At 39.7% G+C, this 26,153-nt stretch overlaps 1 protein-coding gene across 1 annotated transcript in view; it reads right to left on the bottom strand.

Moving 5' to 3' along the window:
* enpp1 (ectonucleotide pyrophosphatase/phosphodiesterase 1) overlaps nucleotides 1-13,763 on the bottom strand; it is a 29,683-nt gene extending 15,920 nt beyond the window's left edge. The window contains exons 1-6 of the mRNA XM_080514373.1: nucleotides 13,592-13,763; nucleotides 7,385-7,457; nucleotides 2,828-2,888; nucleotides 1,594-1,691; nucleotides 1,424-1,503; nucleotides 234-353 (exon numbers count right to left, since the gene is read on the bottom strand). Of these exons, the coding sequence (XP_080370499.1) occupies nucleotides 234-353; nucleotides 1,424-1,503; nucleotides 1,594-1,691; nucleotides 2,828-2,888; nucleotides 7,385-7,457; nucleotides 13,592-13,726 (567 nt within the window). The 5' untranslated portion in view covers nucleotides 13,727-13,763. The remainder of the gene's footprint in view (nucleotides 1-233; nucleotides 354-1,423; nucleotides 1,504-1,593; nucleotides 1,692-2,827; nucleotides 2,889-7,384; nucleotides 7,458-13,591) is intronic.
* Between the last annotated feature and the right edge of the window lie 12,390 nt (nucleotides 13,764-26,153).

The raw sequence follows: 26,153 nt of genomic DNA, 5'->3' as shown, positions 1-26,153 counted from the left end.
ACATAGAGATGCTGAAAAAGATAGCAATAGAAAGTAACAGTATAAATCGCGGTAGAAACTTACAGAGGGAAATAGACATAGAAAGTTACTCTTTAGACAAGTCTTGTTTCTAATAAAATGCAGTGTGATCTACCCCATTTTAACGCCTGACTTTTGGTGTCGAGTGTACTAATAGTGACTGAACAATTGTTATTTTCTTCTGAATGTCATATGGTGATCAGACACTGACTTACTGGCTCTCCTTGGTACCAGTTTGGGTTGAACTTCTCATCACTTTTCAAAGTGAATAAAGTGTTTCGGGTCACATCGTACATCTTGTTGTCCACGATCCCATGGGACTCGGGATAAAGACCCTGCAGATATCAGAGGCGAAACCAACACACAGTCACAGTGAGGAACTTTGATCAAATAAGCGATCTCCTCCTCTCTCTCTCTCTAATCTTTCAAATCTAAGTGTTACTTTAACCGCAGCAGTTTAGTTTAATTATAGGGTCTGTTTCCAACTACACAGAGGTGGATTCCACTTGGTAGAGCCTAAATTCTGCTGTGGTTCGTTGCCAAGCACATGTAAACCATTAAGACTCAACAGTGCAGGACCTTTTTTTCTATCACAAAGAGAGGCTAAGTAGAAAAAGTGAGTAATTGCTGGGAAAAGCCCCATCGCTCACTGTTACACTGGGGCAGTAGCAGCATGGTGCTAACATGCAGTAAACAACATGCTTTACATTGAGAGCTAGTTATACCTACTTATCTACACGTCAGAACGAAACACAGAACTTCGAGTAACTGTTCAGGTTAAAACATTGACACACATATCTTATTCAGTGTGTAGATTGAAAGAAATACTTCACCCTGGAAACTCCCTCACAAAAAGTTCTGTTTTCCTGGAGACCCACAAAAGACACACTCCCTTTACAATTCTGTGCGGATGTTTTAAATTTAAATGAGTATTTGGGTTCAAGAACATAAACCAATTACAGGAAATAATCACTGAGTTACAACAGTTTACGCATGTTTTTGTTTCACAAAGGTTTGGCTTTTCTGTTTTTCACCTCTGCGCAAGACTTTTTCAGATTTACCTTGTTACTTTAAGGAGAGACTTTAATCACATACAACAGTATGTCATTTAAACTGGAAGCATTGTTGGGCGTAACAAGGAGGAGTGCAAATCTGATCATTCTTATGAAAATAGTAATGCACTTACAATAACTGACGTATCCATGAAAACTGCTAAAAGGCTATTATGTCTCAATCCTACTCCCACAGCTGTTTGCACCAAAAGTAACTGAATACTATTACGAAATGAACGCAGTTACAATTACCCAAGTCTCCCAGATGTTAGCCTGCCTCCACAGTGCCATTACTTACTGATTACAGTTATCAAATAGAGCTACTGAAATCATGTGAGATGAATTGGACTTACAGTCACGATGCTGTAGTGGTTGGGGAAGGTCTTTGTGGGATAAACAGGTCTGATGTATGGCGTTGTTGTTCCGGTGTTTCCTGTAACAAAGTGACACTCAGTCACAGGACACCAGGATGCCAAGTAAAGCATGAAGTGGGGGGGTGGGGGCAACGGTGGCGGCAACTTACGTAACTTGTTGATGACGGGTATGTGCGCGATGTGATCTTTTAAATAACTTGCCCGGAAACCGTCCAAGGAGAGCAGGAGGAGAGGAGGCCTGGAAAAGCTGGGCAGGAAAATATATGAATGTGAATTCTTTATCGGCAGACATGGATATCTTTGGCACCAGCGGTGAAGAGGTCATGTTGTACAGTCGCTTGCGAGGACAAAGCGGCTCCCTGAGTGAGTCACTGGGAGGAGAAACAACGTCAAGTCACAGCCACAGAGAGGAGAAGTGTGACAAAAGCTAAGAGAAGGAATCTTAGTGGATTTTTGTTCCTTAAAATGACACAAATCTGTGTAGCTGTTCATCTTGTGAAGTGTTACAAGTCTATAACCCCTTTATTATGTATCTTCATTATATATGATGAAATATATCTTATGAACATGGATTAGTGCAGGGTTGTCAAATACATTGCCTGTCAGAGGCTCTGATTCGGCATGTAAGAGGACTAAAACTTACAAACTTACTGGAAATATTGAATAGAAATACCTACATGTGCTAGTTTGTTTATTAGAAATTGCATTGCTGTGCTTTAGTGAGACGAGAGGACATATAATACCGATTCCCAAAGAGGTCAATAGTGTAGCATTGAACACTGTAATCATGGCTCGTTCATTGAAACATTTGCATCTAAAAACTCACAATGTCATCCTAAAGAAATGCTTGTTATTAGCATTTTTAAGAACAGTGGAGACAGAACCACATATATGAATCACACACACACACACACACACACACACACACACACACACACACACACACACACACACACACACACACACACACACACACACACACACACACACACACACACACACACACACACACACACACACACACACACACCACACTAATACATGCCTGATTACTCACAGTCATTCGCCCAGTTTCCCTAGCAACTGTTTATTTCCCCAATAAAGTGACACCATTGGAAAAAAAGAGTCAACTAAAAATACAAAAAGTGAACGACAAATAACTTGGCTACAGAGTGACTGGATAGTTTTATTTGAAGTTACAGCTCCAGTTCTGCGACTACTTTAGAGAACAATAGTTTCAACTCATGAAAACTGTGGGCGAAGCCATTGAATAGTTTCTTTCTCAGCACCCAAATATGCTGAACCCTAAGTCAGCTGAGATGGGAGTCATTATTTTCCATAGCAGCGGTAGAAAAAAAAAGAAAAGAAAGAGTATTTTATTACCCTGATGGACACCGGGGCTGCTGAACTTCTTCAGATGCAACATGGAGCCACAGTTCTCCTTCTGCAGGACACAAGAAAGGTCATCATTGTAATACATATATATATATATACACATATATATATATACATATATATATATACATATATATATATAAACATTTGCCATTTTAAGTACAATAAATCCGATAAAGTAATACTCGTCAAAGGTATGATAGAATATCCTAACAATATATTTTGTTCCATAACTGAAGGAGGTTTCAAACAATCTTATTCAGCCAAAAATATATCAATACATAAATAAGCCTAAGACTTCATGACTGCTCGTTCTTTGTTGTAAATCATTAAGATTTGACATGACATTTCCAAACTTTCCTCATGTATATTTATGATGGAAGTAAATCTGTGATGTAGCGGCGGACTGAACAGGGAACTGATCTGTAGATACAACAAGCTGTTCTCTATTCTCTCTACTGATGTGTCTCTGCTCCATGCAGACTCAGACTATAACTCCCGAACTGTTGGTCGTCCTGCTGGTTGACTTTTCGCCTTAATTCCCTTCAGGCTGTAACTTATTCTCCATTCACTTACATGAGATTGTTTCTTCTCCTTCGCAGTTTGAATAATCTTTTTTTTCTGGGTTTGGTTGTAAATCTTCCAGGGGAATTCTATTCATGTCACGATGCCACTGTCCTGCCACTTGTCACTGTCTTTATGGCCAAGCGACGACCCTAGGGCTCGACCTTAGTTAAGTGTACAGACATAATCAGCACATCAGTGATTTGCAGACTTTATTATAAGAAACTTTCTGTGTTGCACTACTTCTCAGGTTTTGCAACTTTTTCTGAATCTCTTCTTTTACCCTCCTTTTACCTAGAGCAAATCGGACCCTATATGTTTCACAAACAAATGCCATCATGGTAACTTGAGTTATCATGCACAGTACAAAATCCCAAATTTCTAGAATCAGAAAGAAGAAAGAAATTTCACTAGATTTTTAAATTCAAATAAATACACCATGGATAGAAATGTAAAAATGCCAGATTAATTGCCATCTTCATTCCTTTGGTCAGCAAAATTCACTATTGACAACAAATTTAGAAAGAACATGATCAAATGGGATTTGTGAATCGTCTCTGCCATAAAACAGGATGTGAAAGTGCTCAAACAGACATTAAATCTGCTTTGTTGTCCACATTTGTGATGTAAGCACAAACAATGAGTAACTAAGAGGTTTCCGCTCTCTGGTAACCAGTGGAGTCTTTCCACTGTGTTTCTGGAACAAGAAAACAGCACAACTCTTCCAAAATAGCCACAAATAGAACAGACCTCATGAACCGAGAAAAAAATGTCTGATCATCACATTTTTATGGCAGATTTTGTTCTGGACAGTATATTGAGGAGCCAAATATAATGAAAACCATCTGGATATTGTTCTTGAAGAAGTAAAGAAGCAGGAAGTAAGAAGGAGAAAACCACAAGTAAGTAAATTCAGGTGATGAGAGGACATTTTTGTGTTTGAACCACTTCCTCATACGTATGTACTAACAGTGGCTGTGAAATATAAATTAAAATATCTACAGTAGTAAAGTTGTTGATGGTACTTTAAACCCATCCATCCATCCATCCATGGCAAAGACAAAGTCACAGTCAAACAGTCAGATTCACACCTACATGCAGAATCATAAAGTCACCAACACACACCTCTTTGGAGGAAACCCATGCATACACAGGCAAAACATGCAAACCCAGGATCAAACCAGTTACACCCTCATTGTGAAACTGTGTTAAGCACTGACATGTGACGTTGTGAACTTTCCAGGCAACACTTGCAGAAATTAAGGGATATTACCAATATTGAGAAGACTGAGTTGCATCGGTTTCCTCTGAGTACTCTTGATTCCTCCTTGGTGTGTTTGAGGTTAATAGGTGCGTCGATGCTGCTCCGAGGTTTGAATGCGACTGTGTGACCTGTCCAGGGTGTAACGAGCCTTCACCCACAGTCAGCGCGTACTAATGTTGGTTTGCCAATAAAGTGTGAGGTGAGAACATACACCATGATGTTGTAACAGTGTGGACATAAACCTAAAAGCAAATACAACCACCTTACTCAAGGACTTTCCCACAGACAACATGACACCCACCAGGAAGCTCAGAACTTCGTCTTTCTCCGTTTTTTTTTTTTTTTAAACAACATGTCTTCCCAACACATTAGTTAACGACCCTGTGGCTGACTGGACCTATGACAGAGGCAGCCTCTGCACGCTGGTGAGAAATCCCCTCCTCACGGCATCTCCAGGCCAGCAGTGTGGTTTGGACCGAACACGGCGACGCTCTATCACAGGAGACAAGTTGCTGTGGTCTGTAATCCACTGGAAAACCCGCTCTCTGCATTTCGTACTGCACACTCCCGAGTCTCCAGGAAGAAGTGGAGTTATTTTCACTTCTTTTAATCTGTTTCCAAAGGCCTCCCCATGAGAGCTCTATGAAAGACGTGGAGGTTTCCAACAAAGCTGCACGGATGTGAATAACTTATAAATAAGAGTCCGGGTGAGTGAAAAGTCAAGACGTATTCTTCCCATATGGTTTTCATGTTGGTTGAGTAGGAAATATAAGTTGAAGGGGAATGCCACAGCAGAGGGAGCACCCCACCCAGGCTGAGGACAGCTGCCCACATTTACCACTGCTGCCCCCAAAATGGAAGAGGAGTGTTTTGGCCTAGTAGTTTGCAACAAAGAACGCACTGATGCCACAGCCCTCGTCGAACCGGAGTGAATCTGAAATTGCAGGCAACACTCCTGTCTCTAACCTGGGCTCACCAGACCTTTTGGGCAACAGAAACAAAACAAAACAAAAAATCTGGTCCAAAACATTAGGGCGATTCATACTGTGAGGTGAAGAGTCACCTCTGCTTTCCTCATTCATGGGCTGGTTGGTAACTTGAGCTTTCCTCCTCTGCGCCTCTAAATACTCTCAAGTCTCAAGTTTCTAAACGCCTGCAGTGAGCTGTGCACTCGTCACATTACTGTAAGTTGCTTCACAATGCAGCCTTGGATTGTTTTTCCGCCTTCTGACCACAGAGCCAAACTCATTTTCAGTCAGAGAAAAAACCCTAAACGTAACCTGGGACGAGGCTTCTCACACTGATGTTCTTTAGTCCACGTTGAATGAAAACAGTGACTTTAGAAAATGTAGCTTTGGTGCTTCTAAATATAGGGGAAAGTAAAAAACAACACTGTCTGACCTGCATATAAGGAATCTTCACACATAATGACGTCTTGACAAAGAGAAAAGATGTGAAGTGTGAATGTTGCTGCCCTGTTTCTCTAGTTTTCATAGCTTTTGTATCCAGAAGTTAATTTTTAACCAGACTGACCTTAAAAATACCTCTAACCGTGTGTTTTCAACATATTTTCGGAGTCAGTCTGTCGCTTTGTGTTTCAGTGTTTTCGAAGGGTGGGCCACTGATTTATTTTTATCCATGCAGTGCTCACAGCGCTTCTCAATTCGTTAATATGCCAGCCAGGAATGAAGACGACCGCCTACCAGTTTCAAGTGAAAGGAAACAATGTGGGTATGAAATGACACAGCAGAAGTTTTCATGACAGAGTAAAAAGACATTAAATTAGTTTATTAGAAGGACGACAACATCATAATCAGTTTTTAAAGGGAAAATGTCTCAGATATCTTCACTTATATAATAATTTGTACTGTTTGGGCAGTTTGGTTACACTACAAGGATCCATTACATTCACAGACTCACACACCAATGGTGACGGCTGAGAAAACCAAAGGCCTCCAGTCAACTCCAGACCATGGAGAGCACCTTAAACACAGGTAACCGGGCCACCCTGATACACCAGCGTAACTAACCTGGGGCTGTGAGCAACTATAATAGCCCTTAGAGACCATGAGAGTAGCCTGTAGGGCATCATCCACACATATCCAGACAAAATAAATACAACCCGAAATTTCAATTCACAAAATTTAAATCATGGTTGCAATCTCATTGTGTAGCTTACATAAGAAAATTGTGCTGTGCAAACCAGCACAAACAAGATTTTCAAGAAGCTGTTGCTTTGATTAAATCATACAAATAAAAAGACACCAAATGCATTTGAAGATAAGAAGCTATCAGAGTGTGCAGAAAGTGTGACGCTATATCAAGATAACTTAACCAGGCAGCAGCAGTGTTGAATGAAAACATTACCACAGGTATGGTAAATGCTAAAAATGGCAAAATGTTAAGGTGAGTTATGTGTTATGAAAAGAGCAGAAGAGGTTTGCTAACCTATGCCGAGTTTTTAACCCTGTGGTAAGTCTGGACTCCACCAAGCATATTCAATGAAATACTGAGAAGCACAATCAAAACGGTTTGAAAATCCTTACTTTTTAAGTTTGTAACCGTTACCTTCGCTGCTCCCTCTGCAGCCAGGAACTGTTGTACAGACTTGTGAAATGCACAGACATCCATTAAAACATGCTATCAATGTACCAGTGAACATTAAAATGTGCTTTCATCGTAATGAACCTGGTAACAAGGCTTGCGCTCAGGCTCACCTGCTCCGCTGCTGCTGTTCCTCAGAGAGAGCGCCACGGCCAGGATGACCACCAGTAAGCACAGCAGCAGCACCTAAAACCCACACAACAAATGGCAGCATGTGTTAAAACCACACATATGTGTGAAATACAGCTGCTGGTGATAATCTCAAACTCTGTGTTGAAGAAAGAAAAATACATCCCGATAAGAACAAACAATCTGTGTAGATTATAACAAGGATATTGCAAGTGATTTAAAATAATTCAGGATTTGAATGTGCCAGACAGAATGTTGCGCATGATGACTGATACCAAAACGTCTTTACTGAATGATATACAGTAGTAGAGGGAGGATTCCGCTTCACTTTTCTTGCGCTGGCCCTTCACAGACACACGCCAGTGTCTGCTGCATGCCTTTGTGACCATAACACAAACACACTGGAACAGACCTTTGGCTGCGAGAGAGGAGCCATAAATCAACCCCATTGGTAAATATAACAGCTGCTCACACACACTCTCGAAGCATTAACAACTTTCACCCCGTTCAGACTGACAGCTCAGAATAAATATGCGTGGCCCCCAGAGGATGATCCTATTTGACATGATTCGCTTACTTGATGAGCACTATACGGTTTAGCGTTTACTTTATTGGTTTTTTTCACCAAATAAGGGAACAAATGGATGGACCTTCATATTGGTACAAGGAGAGACCCAACAGGGATTATTTTTGTCTCACCAACAGACCGACCCATTCAGATTACGCAACTTTGACATTAGTAGGTTCAAATCCACAATTATTCTCAAAATTGCCATGAAATTTTGCTAAAAACAACTGCAATCCGAGTTGCCGATTACCACATATAATGTTATAATGCTAAACTTTGAGGGCAACCCCCACCTCCCTCTCCAAGCTGGCACGGCCATTATGAGCATGTAAACATGCCGACATCAGCATTTAGTTCAAAGCACCGCTGTGTCCAAACAGTCTGCTGATGTGGCTGTAAACCTTTTGTGCAGCCGTTTTGTTTATTTATCCATCCATCATTTTGTTTTTTATCTGTAACTTCACTTTTTTTGCCAAGAGATTCTGTGAAGAAAAGTGTTGTTGGCTTTGACTCTGTCCACATGTTACTCATGTAGCTCATATCTGGCCGGAGCAGATCACAGGAAGGTGGTGGGGTGTTTGTAATTAGACGGGCGCTTCAAAGTTTGTGAATGAGTGTATTTAGAGATCCCAGTTTGCTGCTGCGCTGTCAACGTTGCTCATTTTGAATCCCACACAAGTCCCAAACCAGGCCAGCAGTGGCCATTATCGTCATTTACTGATCACAGTAGTGGAGCAAAGCTCTGTGTTTACCCGTCTGTTTACAGCCACGCAGTTTGGGCCATGACCTGGTTTAAAGGGGGAAAAAAAGAAAACGATTGCAAATACGTACAAGCGAATTATATGCACTTCCTCTGTAGTAGGGTGATTTTTAGTGAGAAAAATTAAGCAAATTGACCATCTGGGTGAGGCTACAGAGGAAATAGTTATGGAGGTTCGATCATTGGTTTACCTCCCATTGGAGGTCTACCAGCCACGACCAACTGTGACAAGGCCATGATGTTAACCCTAACCTGCTGGAGGGGTTATGTCTCAGCTCAGGACTTTTAACAGCTTAATATAAGATATAGTTACAAGATCAAGAGCAGATAGACAAATAATACAGTCTGTAGTAAAGCACCGCTTCCGTCAGATTCAGGGTAGAGAAGTTATTATGACCTGGAAGAACAACCAAAGTTTGGTGACAGCTATTTCAAAAAAATAAATACAAGATTAAGCTGAATGGATCCAGAGCGGAAAGCTATTTTCATAACTTGTCCGAAAACAAACAAAAGGTTAAAGAGAAGTTTCTCTCTGAACAAGTCACCACCAAAAAAAAGAAGTGAAATGTGAAATGAAAGTTTCTTTTAAAACTTGATATCGGTATGAAACAGACTTATGTGCCATTTGCACATGATAAAATATGTTAAAAACTAAAACAACCACCAAACTTTACATACCGGTAAACTGAATATTTACACATTTGTGTTTGAAAATTCTCAAAACTGGATACATTTGTCCTTCGATTTCTGTAAAAGTTTAACTAGAGACTTTTGAACACAATGTACATAAATGTACAAAAAATAAGTGTCACTCACTAAAAGCATTAGTATGTTTGAAAACTTGCACTGAAGTTTTATGATACATTGTTTTTATGCAGTGTTTAAAGGACAAGTTAATCATGTGGAAAACTGTAAAATTGACATCAGTGTACAATCAACTTTGCTAGTAAAAGATTAATGAGTTGTTATTTTAGACCTTCTTACTCAGCTTTGTCTTCAGGGCAAATACTTTAAATACAGAAACCATAAGAACATTTACATGTGAGGGGATTTGTGGAGGAAAAACATGGATTTACAGTGAAAACAAGCTAAGCTGGGGGTCACATTTTTACTTGTTTTAACACAAATATGACCTCCTGACTCAAAAGTCGACCTCTTGACCATTCCAGTGTCAAAACGTTTTCTGCAGCTCACTCTCAAAAACATGATTGTGGGAGATCATCAACCGCAAGTCATCCACTTGGTGCGACACAGATGTGGAAGTCCCAGACAGGCATGATGAAAATATGCTCTGCTGTGTGTGTGTGTGTGTGTGTGTGTACGGCGTCTGGGTATGTGCTCTTATTTTCTCCAGCTATAGGTGCAAAGAGTGGAAAAACCTGGAGGGGCTTCTTGGGGAAAACCTTCAAACATGGTCCTTGTGGGATGTGAAAGTAAACAACCCGTCTGGTGGAAAGCTACAGTCTGACTTGGAAAGACGTTTTACTGCCTGCATCAATTTATTCCAACGCCCTGTCTCTACATTCTCCTCATTAAAAAAAAAAAAAAATGTAACGATTAAGCCAAGGGTGTCAAGCCTAAAGCCCAGAGAAGAGAATCTGCCTGTCAGAGGGTCCGACCTGATCAGCGAGAACAACATGCAAAGATTAAAAGTTACAAGTAAGATTTTAAGTAGATTTCTTATAATGGAAGTGAACGTTTACAACTGTCCACTGCTGGTCGCAGAGTTTTAGTGAGATTAGCTGCTGTATGTCTTAATGTCCTCAGAAATCTTCCAACGTGTGAAGCATCAGGATTTGTCCAAATCTTCTAATCTGCCCCTGATTTAGAAAGGTCTCGTATAAGTTGGGTTAAATTAAACAAACGCATGAAAAGATTCCATTTTTGGTTCACAAGCACTTTTCAGGTGATCAGGTGCATTAGGTCTGACTTGAAGCAGGCCAATTCAGAGGCTCCTGTTAATGTCAATCTTGTGTTTTTTGGAGTGAGGGAGTAAACTCTAGTGCCTGGAGAAACCAGTCACACCCAAAATTTTTTTTGCCATTTTTGTTAGTTGACTGTAAAGACACCACTGTCGTAACATCAACACAAAGAGTGATGCTCACAGTCTACAGAAATGTGGGTGTTATCTTTAAATAACCACTCCCTGCATTAGCTATTTAAAAATGGTGTGGGGACAAATATAAAACCGGCCTGGGTGTAAAGCTGTCTAGACTTTGCCCACGTTTACCCGACCAATGCCAAGCAGCCTGCAACTCTGTGGTTTAGAGCTGTAGTTTACAAAGGAATAGTTAGAAACGTGTGTGTGTGTGTGTGTGTGTGTGTGTGTGTGTGTGTGTGTGTGTGTGTGTGTGTGTGTGTGTGTGTGTGTGTGTGTGTGTGTGTGTGTGTGTGTGTGTGTGTGTGTGTCGTCATATGACTTCATGTGTCCATCTTTCATTTTTCAGTCATGCGCTGGATGGCACAAATTCCTTACATTTTTCATTCCCAACATACCAAATGCTTCCATATGTTTCACCACTCAACAGTAAACAAAGAAACTCACCACAACGTCTTTAAAAAAAAAAAAAAAAACACCACTTAAAGCAAAAAGGCCTTTTTTTTTACCCCTCCAAGACATTTCTTACAATTATGGTTTTTAGACTTCACGTAAAGACTGTGATGTTTTACAGATTTAGCTCTTGAAAAGCAATATGACATTTTTCTCAGTGGCTCAAAGAGAGGCAAACAACTGAAGCCGTTATTTTTGTGTTGGAGTGATAAAGTGAAGAGAACTTGTGTAAATGACCAATGAAAATACATTTAAATGAGTTTGTTGTTTACGCCAACATAGATTGATTAACCATTATCAAGCATTCATTGACATTCATCACTCACTTACACTCATTACTTTGCCACTTTTGAAAGTCAAGCTAACAAAAACATATACAAATTTTATTTATAGTAATGAAAATCTGCCTGAAAGTACAAATATGATCAAATTACATCATATTAACTTGTAGTTTAAAAAATGTCTCTAAACAAGTTCACACTGGCTGTCATGGGGAAGCTTGACAATGAAATTGGTGGTGTTTATGGTTATTGGGTATTGGTAGAGTTTAAAAACCACTCTGGTCTATATATCCCTCCTCAAATGTGTCCCCCTCACACAGAGATTAAAACTACTTCCATAAAACAAAAAAGTGGATTATTTGTTTACATTTTTTTTTTTTTAGGTGTTTTAGGTTTTAGGTCTGACAGTGTAAAACAGAGATTCAGTTTTTAACTCTTCCCTTTCACATTTCATGAACAAAACTTTAAAAACAACTTGCTCGACTACATAGTGTCTATGCTCCTCCACTGCAGCTCTTTACACTGCAAGAACAGCTAAAATAATATGGTGGATTGTTTGTTTAAAATTACTGTTGTGTCAAAATGTGTTGACGTTTAAGGCGCGAGAGTACTTAGGATACTATACTAGTAAGTTTTGAAAAGTTATAACTTCGTTGACAATTCCACTTTTTTCCACTTTTAGGATCTCAAGTCTTAAGTTTTCACACATTGTATAAGCCAACTGTTAAAAAAAAACAACATAAGAAATACATGTTAATTTAATCTATAACCTCCACATATGAACATCTTCTGTAGAACTGTGAACTGGATAAAAAACAACAGCAACAACAGTTCAAATCCCTTGTCTCTGACTTTCTCGGTGCATGAAGAGTTCAGCAGGAACTCCGGAGGTCTGGTCCCGCCTCGCACTAACAAGCGTGGGTCAGGTCCACCTGCAGAGACGCTGCTGGCCTCCGTCTCTTTGCAGCAGGGTGAGAACGTTTAGTTTCCACGTTCACGCCGGCGGCACTGACCGGCTCGGCCGTGTGACAGCTGTGGATTAACCACATGTGAGAGCAAACAGTGCAGCAGAGTCGACCCGAGGCTGAGGTTTACAAGTCTGACAGGGATCTTTACCGAGAAGAGTCACGTTTACTGTCTGGTGACTCGTTTTGGATTCATCTGACACTCAGGCACAATTCACAGAGGTGAGAGAAGGTCTGACTGACACGCCTCGGGGCCCGTAAGGAGCCGGAATAGATCAGTTTGATTTAATGTCGAAAAATGTTACTCCTTATTGTTTTTTCCACTAAATTGTCATGAAGATGTTTGTTTTCAGTGTTTCTTTTGAAAAAGCAGACGGGTATTCACTTTAGTCACTCTAAACTCTGTGTATGACTAAAGCTTCAGGCCATACAATGACACAACATCTTACAAACTGAGAATTTGGATAAAAGACTGAGACCAACACTAGTCCAACAACTATAAAGACATAATCTGCAACTATGGAGCAAAGGAAGGGAATGAAAAATGTCGCTGCAAATATCATGTTTGTACTTATATGACTATTCATACATATAATCTACTTCATTACTTTTAATATCATCAAGCAAAAACAGCTACAGGATAAATATGTGTGTTTACAGTCAGCAACTGGGAATTACTACTTCCATTTGTTAACCACAGAGATCACTACGATATAATGTGTGACCTTTGCTCGTCTGGGAAATGTGCATCATTTCACCAGGTGAAGGGCTTTTATATATAAATTATACAAACTAAGCTTAGATTTTGATCACTTTCCATTTTAGCTTCTTGAAGACGTTGACTTTGAATGGAAAGTTTTCGATGTGCAGGTTTAAAGCCAATAAGTTCGAAACGACTCCAATAAAATACTTAAGACCATCTGAACAGATGTACGAGTACTTTTTTCGAATCTATGTATTTATTTTAACAAACTTTCAGCACTTTCATTTGACTCACACAGCATGTCCTCGTCCTGTATGTGTTGGAGGCGAGCACAGGAAGGAGGTGAGGTGAAGTTAAACGTACCCCAGTAATGATTTTACAGTGGTTCTTCCTCTTCTGGCCTCGCTCAGTGTCGCTCCTCTGACTCTCCAGCTGTGGAGTCCCAAATAAAGACGCAGCCTGCTCAGCAGAGCGCTCCTCCGCCTTGCTCCCGTCCATGCTGCAGAGCGCACAGATCCTCCAGCCACACTGTGCGTGAGCGTGTGTGTGTGTGTGTGTGTGTTTGTGTGTGTGTGTGTGTGAGCAATGTGCAAGGGGAAAGTAGGATGTGACCCGGTGCTGGAGTGTGTAGCACCGCCTTTTCTGACGTCTTCCAGGCTGCAGCAGAGCTTCATCTGTGAGGAGGAGGCTGATTAAGCCCCTGCTTGCTTTGGCTCCTTCAAACACTCAGAGAAAACTTTCACAGCTTTTAAACAGAAATAGGAGGCGGAAACAATAGCTACATCTCAAAAAAAGTATGGGTAAAAACGCTTAAACGTGATTGGAAAAATAAAAGGTTCTAAACTATAAATTCTCGCCTGTGAGTCAAACACGCGCAACAGTTGTTATTAAAAATGAGAAACGCTGCCATCTGATGGTCAGACTGGGGTAGTGCGTTTATTTTATTTGTAGAACGATCCCGGAAACGCGAACCAGATGGTTTCTTTTAAGAGGAGAGCATTATTGCTCAGGTTTATCGGATCTCAAGTGCTGCCCCCAAATTCCTTTTGTGGTCTAAATTTATTGAGGATCAAAAATTATGTGGAATTATTATTACTATTTTTATTATTATTATTATTATTATTATTATTATTATTATTATTATTATTATTATTATTATTATTAATAATAATAATATACCATCACCATCATCATCATTATTATTATTATTATTATTATTATTATTATTATTATTGTTGTTGTTGTTATTTTTAATTCTTGTTTTAAAAAAAATATATTTATTCATTTATATATTTACACATTTTTAATAGTCTGTGTATTTTGCTAGATTACTACAGCTGTAACAGCAGGACCTTGCTGTTAAAACAATGTAGGGAACATCACAAGAGGCAGGTGGTACATCTGCATGAGTCACACTGAAAAGGTTGATGTATTTGCAGCCACTTCAGAAGTGGGATAACATCAACTCAAAGTTTTGTTTTTTCTGGGATAACTTGTTGTATGAAAAAATGTATAGTTAAAAAAAAAAGAATGCCTGAGTGATCTGATAAGCCCACATCCACCATAGAGGAAATTGTAGATCAAAATATATATATCTTGAGGTGTTTTGCATCAAAAAGTCCTAGTTTCTGATTGTATATGATTGTATATCCAGTCTATATACACTCACAGTGAAACAACACAGAGACACGCTGGGAGAATAACAAAAAGCAGCATCCATGTAGCAGTGTTTAGAAATCATACAATATTCTTTATTAATCATTCTTTGATTTCACCAACCTCAGTGCATCTTGCACAAACTGTCTCAAACTGCAACTGTATGCTGTAACTCATAATTTAATAGGCCCTCAAAATAATATCAATTTAATAAATGTTGAAATGTTTAAGAAATTGTGAAATACCATTCATTGACAATTTTTGGCTAATTTTGACATTGATATGAGCATCACATCTTAAAAAAACAACAACCTTCAATATGAAAGGCTGAAAAAGTGAGTTGCGCAACTCAAAATCAACCAAAGGAGGAAACCCATGAATGCACAGGGAGAACATGCAGGCTCCTCATTTTACTAAACCGTAACTGGAACCAGAGAGATTGTCACTGAGTGAAAAGCGCATTTGGTGTTGTACTGAAAATATCCACAAGATGGTGGTGCTGCAGCAGCACATTTTCAGTGATTTCCTCCCACTCAGCTGAGGTTTGTATGTCAGGTGGAAACTGTGATGGGATCCAGCACATCTCTGACAGCTTCAGCACACTTCATCTCTGTGAGGTCCGTGTTTGTTTCAGATCCCTCTGTTCTGCGTGATGATAGAAATCACACGTGGCCAGTTCCCCCGACCTCTGACCTCTGACCTCTGTGTTGGAGAGTCCAGTGTTGCATGTTCTTTCTGTGTGTGTGTGTGTGTGTGTGTGTGTGTGTGTGTGTGTGTGTGTGTGTGTGTGTGTGTGTGTGTGTGTGTGTGTGTGTGTGTGAGTGAGAGAGAGAAAGCTCCAAAGCACACTTTAATTTAGACTTTACATTTTAAAAGGTTATGAAAATTGTCCACACAGAATAAAAATAGGAATCATTATTTTTACATACATCTTCTGATCTTTGGTGAGCTGAACCAGTAAACTAACAGTTTAATAACGAGTACAAACATTTTTGATGAATCTACATTTTCCAAATTTAAAAAAATAAACTCTGATTCTCTGTGAATATATCAGAAACAGCAGCAACTTAAATATTGAAACTAATGCATACATTAGTATACATTAATATATTCTTTACAAATTACATGATTTGAAGTCTGGTTGGTTTGCCCAAATGCCTGACACTAACGATTTAAATCATAGTAGAAGATAGCTGTAAACAATATGCTATAATTGTCTCACACAGCATATCAGAATCAAGATGTCTCATTTTAAAACTGTAACTACTTAAAATGACTCCGTGAACTTGGAGCAACCTTCCTCAGGGGCTTTTCTTCTCCCCCCTACTGCATATTCATGTGTCACACATCCACATTCCCTTTCCCCAACACTTAATTGAATTCAGGAGGTCATGGATGCAGTTCTGGATAACAAATTAGTCTAAAATAAGAAAGCTTTGCTTCACTGTCAGTTTAATAAATACTAGTGAGTCTCATAGCTGCAAAGGTTCCTCAAATATGAAGGTTAAGAGCTTAAATGACGTCCGGAGGGCACATTTCTACCCACTGACCTTTGCATTTCATTTGCTTTTGACCACATTCCCATAATGCAAGTTGATTTATTTAATATTTGAACTTCGGAAGCAGTTAAATTCCCTTTTCTTTAGAAATGTATTTTCTGTGTCATCATAAAGAAAAAAAATCCACTACTTCTCGTCATAAAGTGAGACTTTGTCTTGACTTGCAACAGGTTTGAGCAACAGGTGGATTTATGCGGGTTTTCAAAGGCCCCACTGGTTGAATCTGATGCTGTTGGGACGATTCAAAGCCTCCGGCGGGGCTTGAAGTGAAGTGAGGGGGTCTGAACTCGGGCCGAGCCCTGATTCATGAATGATGCATCGGGGAAGGAGCAGCAGTGGATGTGCTTAAAGAATTCATCAGCTGACAGTTAGAAGCACACTTGTCCCGTGAGATTTACTGTAGGTCCTTGTAAATCTGCCATGCATTATTCAGGCTACAGCGCGATATTCAGCACAAAGTATTGAAGTGCTGCCGTCCGCTCAGACACATCACCGGCTACCTGTCACTTTTCTGTTGTTGTCCTGAGATAATGAGCACCTGTCAAAAGCTCCTCACATAAACACACCCACAGTTTGGGATAAAATAGTGCCTCCCACTCGCTGACTTAGGGCACATGTTTATTTTCTAATTTTAAGAAAGAAGAGTGAATTGCAGACTTGGTATTTTTTCAAGGCTTGATAAACATCTGAACTGTAGCTGTTAAGAGATATTTACAGAATGTCACAATCTAATTTGTCCTGAAATAGGCCCTTTCACGCCTCCAGAACATCAATCTGTTCGGAAGCAGAATGGAGGAGTGAGAGCTGCTCACAGTTTTGAGAGCTTCACGCGTGCTAAATGATGCTGTGGACATCGTGAGGTGGCATGTGATGTTTAAATAAAGACATGAGAAGTGGAGAGATACTGTTATATAATCTCTTTTAAGGTGTGGAATTTTTGCACAACAGGCTCAACTCACTATAAACAATCCATCCATGAGGGGTGCTGCTCGACCTAAAGCTCTACTGGGGCACAGACCCCCCCCCCCCCCCCCCCCCCCAGCTTGTCAGTCTGTACTCTGGACGAGAGCACACAGTGGAAGGGTCGCCTGAAAACCCTTGTAAAGAGAACATGCAAACTTGTTGTCATCACAAGGAAAACACATTCATACCCTAATATTTCTAGGAAGCATGTTATCCAAGTGTTGGAAAAAGCTGAAGTTCCTGGGAAAACCAATATTAAAATTTGCTCATGTATAAGAAAAATAAGTCTCCACAAATTGCACCGCAATGTTCTGTAACTGCTTTTCTCCATCTCATATCTCATCTCCATATCCTGTGTACTCCATGTTCAGAAGCAGAGGATTTTTCTTCCATGCTCAGATACATATACGTATACTGTATAACATGCAATCTCCACATAGGGAACACTCAAGCCAAGAATCGAAGCCGTGATGTGAAAGTGAACCAGTATCCACAAGTAGTCTGTAACGTCAATGTGTATTTTCAATGTTTAGAACGAGTCTTATATTTGTAGATAACATGCAAACTGCAACACAGAAAGACACCAATCACAGAATCACCAAGGTCCATGAACCAACCACAAGAAAAAGAGGGACAACTTTCTACTGTCCTCATAGAAAAGAAGAGATTAAACTAATAAAACTCAATGCAGATCAATCACTAAAGTTTGAGTCCAAGTACAACCACAGTTAAATGTTTTACATTGCAAAAAAACTACAAGCTACAAAATACAAGTACAACAAGTAAATGTACAACCTTTTTCAAAAGATACACAGAATATTTGTATTTATTTATCACGATACACTTTATTGTGTAATAGTAGGCTAGTATGTAATCGATTCAGCTTATGTGTATAAAATGTCTACATTTAAAGCACATTTCAGTACTCAAATCAAAAATTATATAAAATCATATAAATGGGGCAATGGAGGCCTGGAGGTTTTGAATCTCTGACGTGTCGCAACTGTGGATCCCTGAGTATGACCCTTGACCCCCATCAGCTCCCTGGAGCACCATAATGTGGCTGCACATCCACATCCAAGAAATAGGATCGGTCATTGTGGAAAAAAAAAAAAAAAATTTCCCGAAGGCAACTAATAAAATACAATTGGTTTAGTTAGAAATGGTAAACAAATGTACAATTGTATTCAATAAACTCACATAATAATACTTAGAAGTTAAGATGTCAGCTCTGAAGTGCCAAAATGGTTCAATAATGTGCAGATGTTTAAATATAGAAGAGCTTCAAAGGAAAGCAGAGTTTTAGTCAATGTGGATTGACTTTCCAGATTCCAAGGTTTAAGGATCAAGCCCCCATCTCCACTTGTAAATAAGTCTTGAAACAAGGCACCAAACCCCAAAGTTTTCCAATGCAGTCGAAGTACTTTGCATGGCAGCAGTGTATAATAGAACAAAACCCATTGACAGAGTTGAATCACTGAAAAATTGCACCAAAAGTAAAGGTCATTTAGCTGTATCTTTGAGAAGTGGAGAGAACATCACAAACAATTGAAAAAAACAAAGAGCTGAAACAACATAAACGCTTAAAATAAATTAAGGCTAAAAGAGTGAAAAGCCAAAACTGCATGTGGTCTATAATTATAGTTCTGATTTAATCATTTAATAATTGCAATATAAACCACACTTATGCTTTAAGCAACAAAAGTAGCCACCAGACATGCATGTTTGTAGGTTATGTTTAATTAATCAGTTAGTGATTATGTTATAATATGTGCTTGTATATTTGTAAAGGAAGTAAGAGTCATTCTGAGGATTTAAAAAACTGCTAAATTTGTCAAGTTGAAAACATTGTTTCCACCTAAATATCTATGACCATTTTTCTAACATATAACTGTTGTCAAGTTTTTCAGGGAATATGAAGAAATCAGGAAATCACGTGCTGATGGATTTACTTGTGGACTACTTTTATGGTTGACACTGGAGTTAAACCAGTTGTCAATGTACACACACCTATATTAAATTTAACTCAATTATCATGGCTGTTACTTTAAGTCTATGAAGAATAATTTGTGTTCAGTAACCAAAAATATTATAATCAATATTGCACTAACATTTTGCTAAGAAATTAAGAATGTATTACAATATTTTCTGATCCAAACATGTCCATGTAAGAACGCCTGGTGAAAAGCTTGTTAATCAACTGATACATCAGTCAAACTATAGTTGACAAGCTTTTTATATACCACCATTAATCAAGGACGATGTGCTTAATTATTCAAATGAATCGAAACAATCGACCCTGACATCTGCATGAATTATGGTAATAACCAAACAGCAAATGATGGAGAAGGTTGGAGGAACATAATCCAACTGTCAGATAGTGTCATGTTCAGACGACGAGCTGCACATCTAGAGAATAATACTTATCTGTCCGTGTGTGTGTGTGTGTGTGTGTGTGTGTGTGTGTGTGCGCGCATGTGTGTGTGTTTGTTTGTTGGACCTGCAGCAACACAAACCCAGACTTCACTTTCTTAATTGTTATCATCCATCAATAATACAAATGCTGTAACCGCAGAGTGTTCTTGTTTTTTCTTAAGCAAGAGAGACATTTATTATTTGACCCACATGGTCCTGAAGGCCTCCTGGTGTCTTCAAGTGTGCATGATTTATAGACGCATCCCGGGAATTCATGCGATCCTCATCGATCCGATTCAGATAAATCAAACACCGGGAGTCCGTACGTGACCTTTCCCCCTGTAGGTCTGATGAGGGCCATGCTGGTGACGAGCTGGTGACAGGGCGAGTGATCGTGGCTGAAACACTCATCTGCAGAGACAGGCGTTATGTAATGAGACAACAGACATGTGACAGCTTTCATTAGAGCAGGGGGTGATAATGCAGGCAGCAGGGGTGGTGGTGACAGGAGGGTGTCCACATGGTGTAAAACAAGCGCTCCCACGGTGCAATCGAGAATTAAAGAGCACATCATTTCATAATGATCATCAATGCAGGGAAATTTGAGGCAACATCAACAGTTGGTACATGGTGTGACCACCGTTTGCCTCACGCAATGCAACACATCTCATTTGCGTATCAACGTTGTTGATTGTGGCCTTTGGAATGTTGGTCCATTCCTCTTTAATGGCAGTGCCAAGTTGCTGCTGGATATTGGCTCAATGGGGGACATGTCCCCTGAGTACGCCGGCCATGCAAGAACTGAGATGGTTTCAGCTTCTTGGAATTGTGCCGCAACATGAGGTGATGGTCGTGGATGAATGGCACAACAATTGTACCATGGAGACGGCTGAGAAATGAACAGTGACTTTACGGGCTACAACTTTGGTGGACATTTCTGAAGTCAGCATACTAATTACACGCTCCCTCAAAACCTGCGACATCAGTGGCCTTGTGCTGTGTGATAAAACTGCTCATTTTAGAGTGTCCTTCATTTTATTGTGGCTAGACTGAGTCACACAACGATCCTGCTGTCTAAATCAGTATCTGAAGAGATGCGTGGATTATCTCGGCAAAGAAGAAGTGCACACTAACATCGCTTTAGATACATTTCTGAATGATATTTAAGAGAAATAGGTCTTTTGAGTACATAGAAAAAGTCTTAGATCTCTGAGTGCAGCTCATGAATCAAAAGAGTTGCATTTATATTGTTTTTCAGTGTATTTAACATCATCCCTATATTATTAAGCCAAACTATTTGATGTTAATTATACACGTTCACACTGACCCTGCACTGACAAAGACGGTTTCGGATCAGTGGATTTACAGTTTATTCGCCTGAAATTTAGTAAGCTCTGCATAGTTTAGTCACCTTTAATGGCAGCCTCTACTCTTCTGATTATGTTCTCTGTTTTGGGGATATTATTGACGTTATTAAATGTGCTTCATTTTTTTTTTTGTCTTCCCATGGTAAAGTTTCAGATCAATAACCCATCATGAAGTGAAATGGCGACAAGCTTCGGTGCTCCAGAATGCTTTCCAGACACTCCTGGAGTAAGGACAGGCATTTCAGATTAGATCGATTTCATGAAGACAAATCTGACAGATTTTCAAGTAGAAAAACCCAAAGAGTTAATCCAGTTTAAAGTTGTTTTTGGTTGGCGGGCTGGTAAGTGATGGCCATCATTCAAAAAAAAAAAAAAAAAAAATGCTCCAGTGATGCTGTGATCAACCATCACTAAATATTCAAATGGCTCCAGGTTGGTGAGGACAAATGAATCCAACCTTTCTGCTTTGTCTTAAACCTTCACATTACTCTGAAGAAACCTCAATTCCGTGGAGCAGCACAGGTGTGTTTCACTTAGCAGGAGGGGGGCTAATAAACAGTTACACCTCTAATTGAGGGGATGTTTGGAATAATTAGTAAGTGACAGCGGGAGCGGCGGCGGAGTCATGGAGCCGGAGCGGATGACGGGAAAATGAAGGAGTCTAATTGAATGTCAGCAGGACGCTGTGGGCCACATTGAACCTCGTGTAATGAGATGTGGGCGGATGAAGGGCGCCCCTCCCAGGATGTTTCGAGGGGAAGTGGGGAGGAGAGGGTGGGCCTGCTCCAGTCTCCCTGGCATTGCCTTAATGAGGTCCTCATATCAAGGCATTATGTAATTTGTTCCCCCATAAGTTTAGTCAGCCTGGTTCACCCTGCTAACGAGTGCAAACATGGGCCTGTATGTGTGTGTGTGTGTGTGTGTGTGTGTGTGTGTGTGTGTGTGTGTGTGTGTTTGGGTTACTTTTGCCTCAATAACTTCAGAATCAATATATATACAGTTGCAAAAAATGCAACTCGCTCTACGAATATAACATACAGATATTAAATGTATACACAAGCGAAGAAACTTCCCGGATCAAACGTATAAATAATGAATTTACATGAGTGGACGAAGCATTTCACTACATCAACTCAAAGATTAATCCATGGTTCAGTTTTAAATAGTTCTCCTGCACAGTGCACATGCTCAGAAGATGGACAAAAACAACAATGGCCTCCAGAGTGTCATGACATTCGGTCCAGATTCTCCTGGGATTTTATAGTTTTATAGTTGAGATTCACCTGCAAAAGCAATACTTCGTCTTCTGTCCATACAAATGTCTGTAGGATCAAAATTGTTCACCTTTATTGCATAATGTTCTTTGTGTGCATGTGTATGTGGTGCCTCCTCTAGTGCCACAATGTGAAAATCACATAGTTTTCAGCATTTCTGCCGTTTCCATGTAAACGGACATCGTTTTCAAAACATTGCCATGTAAATGAAAAACCTTATTGAAGGGAAAAATCTTTAGCCTGAGCTCATTGAGAAGGTGATTCTGGTCATGTGCCTAACATTGTGTGTTTGGTTTTTTGTGTGTGTAAATTCTCAGAAAGGTCTTGGAGAAGAGGAAAACAAACTCGTGAAGGCAAGTTCGGGTTTACTAACTTAAGCACAAGGTCGACACACTTCCTCCAGCTCGGGTCACCGCCCCGCATTTATTGTTTCCTCCCAGAAATCTTCCGTTGAGTGCTCCGAGATCATCCGAGTGTCGGGGCACATCACGGAGGACACGTTTCAGAGGGGGACGCCGTCAAACTGAAGTCCTGTCTGAGTGAGACGGGATGACGGAGTCACCGTTTAAAGACACGCCACAAACACTCCTCCTCTCCTCCACCTGAATTGTTGCTTCTGCTGTTTGCATAATTCACTTTACACCGTCGTTCATTTAAAGATGCTCGTTAAGTAGCAATCTGTCCTTTCTCCTCATTATATTTCACTTTTTTATTATTTTGCCAGTAGCTAGCTGTCTCTCATCCCATTTACTTTGATAAGGAGTGAAACAGAAGTCAAGCGAGTAGCATTTTTAGTACACAGTCCACGTTATCTAATGTGAAGTCACCAAGGGGAAGTACTGGAGTACTTTTAAGGTTTCTATGAGGAAAATCTTTGAGGTTCAAAGGACAACAGAACTGTAACCCCCGTGTGGACACTGCAGCATCTCTAAAATCGCAGTAATGAGGATTTTGGCTTCTTCCCTGTCAGCAGGAAGTTTTGTGTGACGGGTCAGTGGCTGCAGGAAGTGCTCAGACTGGTGAGGATGCATTAGTGATCACGCAGAGGGTGAAGCCCTGCAGGTCTGCAGGACTCCACAGCCAAGATTGCTTCTCCTGTTTTACACAAATCAAAAAGTTTTCCTGATGGAAGAGTGTTTATGTGAGCATTTACAATCATTTGGGCTTTACTTTGATATTTGTCAATATTTTTCAAATTAAGCTTTTTACTCAGGAAATGGCACACATAAGTGTAATTACTGACTTAACTGACTTACCTTAACACCGGAGCTTTATAACTGACTCACACAATATATTTACAATCTCTGGGATTCAAGTTGTATAAAATTAAAGCCACCATGATTTTCTTTTACAGTGGTAAGGGTGTTTTCACCATTATTTTTGAAGCATAGCATTGACTCATTTTACCACAGTAAGAGTAGTGAGTATTCTACAATAGGATGCATTTATGTGCAATTTACTGTATTAAAATGAACAGGACAGTTGCATTTTTCAGAGTATTTTATGTAAACACCAATGTTTTTCTTGTACTGTGTTATTCTACAGTAGGATCAATATGGTTACATTTTTCACATCATATAATGAAAATTAATAGAATTTTAAAAAGGGAAAACACCATTTACTTTATTGTTTGTTACTGCAGTCTGTGTATAACACCATGCTTTACAGTAAAATGTTGATTTCTAGGTTTTTTAAGACTACACAGAACAGAAATTATCTGTCAAAAACATCATATTTTTGTTTCTGTCTGATGTAAATAGTGTCAGACAATTATTTTCTTCCTGTTAAGATTTTCTCTTACAACTTTAAACAACATAAGCATTCTATAAATAAATTAGATTAACCTGTATCTACCTGTTACCTTTTAGAGTATTAATGATGTTATGTGTCTTTACATTCGAAGGCCAATCCCTGATCAGAGGGATTAATTGATGTATTGATGGGCTCAGGATTGCAGTGCTTTGGTTGGAGAAGGGAGGATTTATGCAGGCTCAGTCACGGTTGACTTGACTGACCTGTTTATTGGAGTTATTTTTGGCTTCGTGGCTCGCAGTGAGGAACATAAGATTGGCCGCGATCTATCAGTCACTGATCGAGGCGGCGAGGTGCAGCTCCAGTTTGGGTCACAGAGACAGTTTGTACAGTTAGGACAGCTTCATGTTTGTGAATGGTCAGCAAAGCGTCATAAAAGAAGCTAAAATGTCATATTTGTCCTGTGAAGTCTGCGTTTATTAATCGATTAACAAACCGCTTTCTCCTGATGTAGGACACATAAGGGAATTATTTAGTGGAAACCACTGACTCTGAGGTCCTCATATTTGGCCTTTCACTTGACATTTTGTCCCTTTGCGTCATCACCATCATCATCATCATCATCATCATCATCATCATCATCATCATCATCATCATCATGAAATATTTAGGTTTTTTTCCTTGAACTCATTTCTCCCACACCTCTCACAGAGTGTAAACATTGGGTATTTTAACAAGGCTGGAAACTTTTATCACCCTCAGGCTTTAAGTCAAGGTCAGAGAGCAGACATGTGAGTTTTCTCCTCCGAGCCAAAAGAACAGCTGGATTAGGAATAAATTTGGGAGTGAGTCATGCCAGAAGCATTAGTCAGAGAGGAGTTTCCCTCTCACAGCTCACAACAGGGTGAGGGGTGCCTCTTTCCCTCTTTGCCTCCAGCTGGTCTGCTGATGTAGATCAGCCGTCACCAAAACAAAAAAAACTGTAATCTGCGTTGTCTTGCAGCAATTCAGACCACTTCCTTCAAAAAGGAAACAATCTTATGTTATTGTTGAGCCTGAAGGTTCACTTTGAGGTTGAAACTAATATTAGTGCTCTGTTTTCAGTTTCTCTCTCAAAAATATAGGACATGCATTTGTGGGATGAGCCGCTGCCAAGCAACATTTTCGAGCATGACCTCTTTCTGAGCAGGAGCACGACAACATGTTGTGTGTTCGGTGATGAGTTTAACTTTGATGTACAACAAAGCAAAACAGGAAATCCTCCTTGATACTCAGCACTCCATATCGAATGCATTACTAAAGCAAGTATTTCAAGGCAGGAGCATTCTTTTTTTTTTTTGTTTACAAGTTTTATCATTGTTTCAGGGACAAATTCCAAATGGTAGTGCAAAATAAATAGAAACAAAGTAATATTACAATAAAAAAAATATGTAAATCAGATTTCATGGATTTGTATTATTTTGCACATGAAGACATGAAACAAATATATCTTCCAACAGCTCAATGTAACACCTTATATTACTAGTTAAAAGTGATGTCGAACAAAGAAAGCAGGAACTCGGCAGCAATGCTCAGTATTGCATAACAAATGGTTTACTAAAATAAACATTTCCAGTCCAGTGCATTCATGTTTTAAACTCCCAGCGGATTTCTTATTGCAGACATGTTTCCTTTAGCAATTAGTAAAAACAGAACGGAATAGCAATGTTGATATTGTTGTTTAGTAAATGGCAAGAGAACCTTCAGGAGATCTTGATTAATAAATATCCATCTTCTATACCACAGAGTCAATCCCAGCCTACTATGGCAAGGGCAGGATACGCAATTTAGGGGTCACCAATTAACCTCACCTGCATGCATTTGCACTGTTATATTGAGTGAACTATCATAGGTGAAGCAGACCCCCACCACCCCCTGTGCCCCAGCAGTAGAGCATGAA

This window comes from Blennius ocellaris (genome assembly GCF_963422515.1).
Source record: "Blennius ocellaris genome assembly, chromosome: 18".
NCBI classification, from domain to species: domain Eukaryota; kingdom Metazoa; phylum Chordata; class Actinopteri; order Blenniiformes; family Blenniidae; genus Blennius; species Blennius ocellaris.
This window is presented reverse-complemented; position numbering and strand designations above follow the sequence as displayed.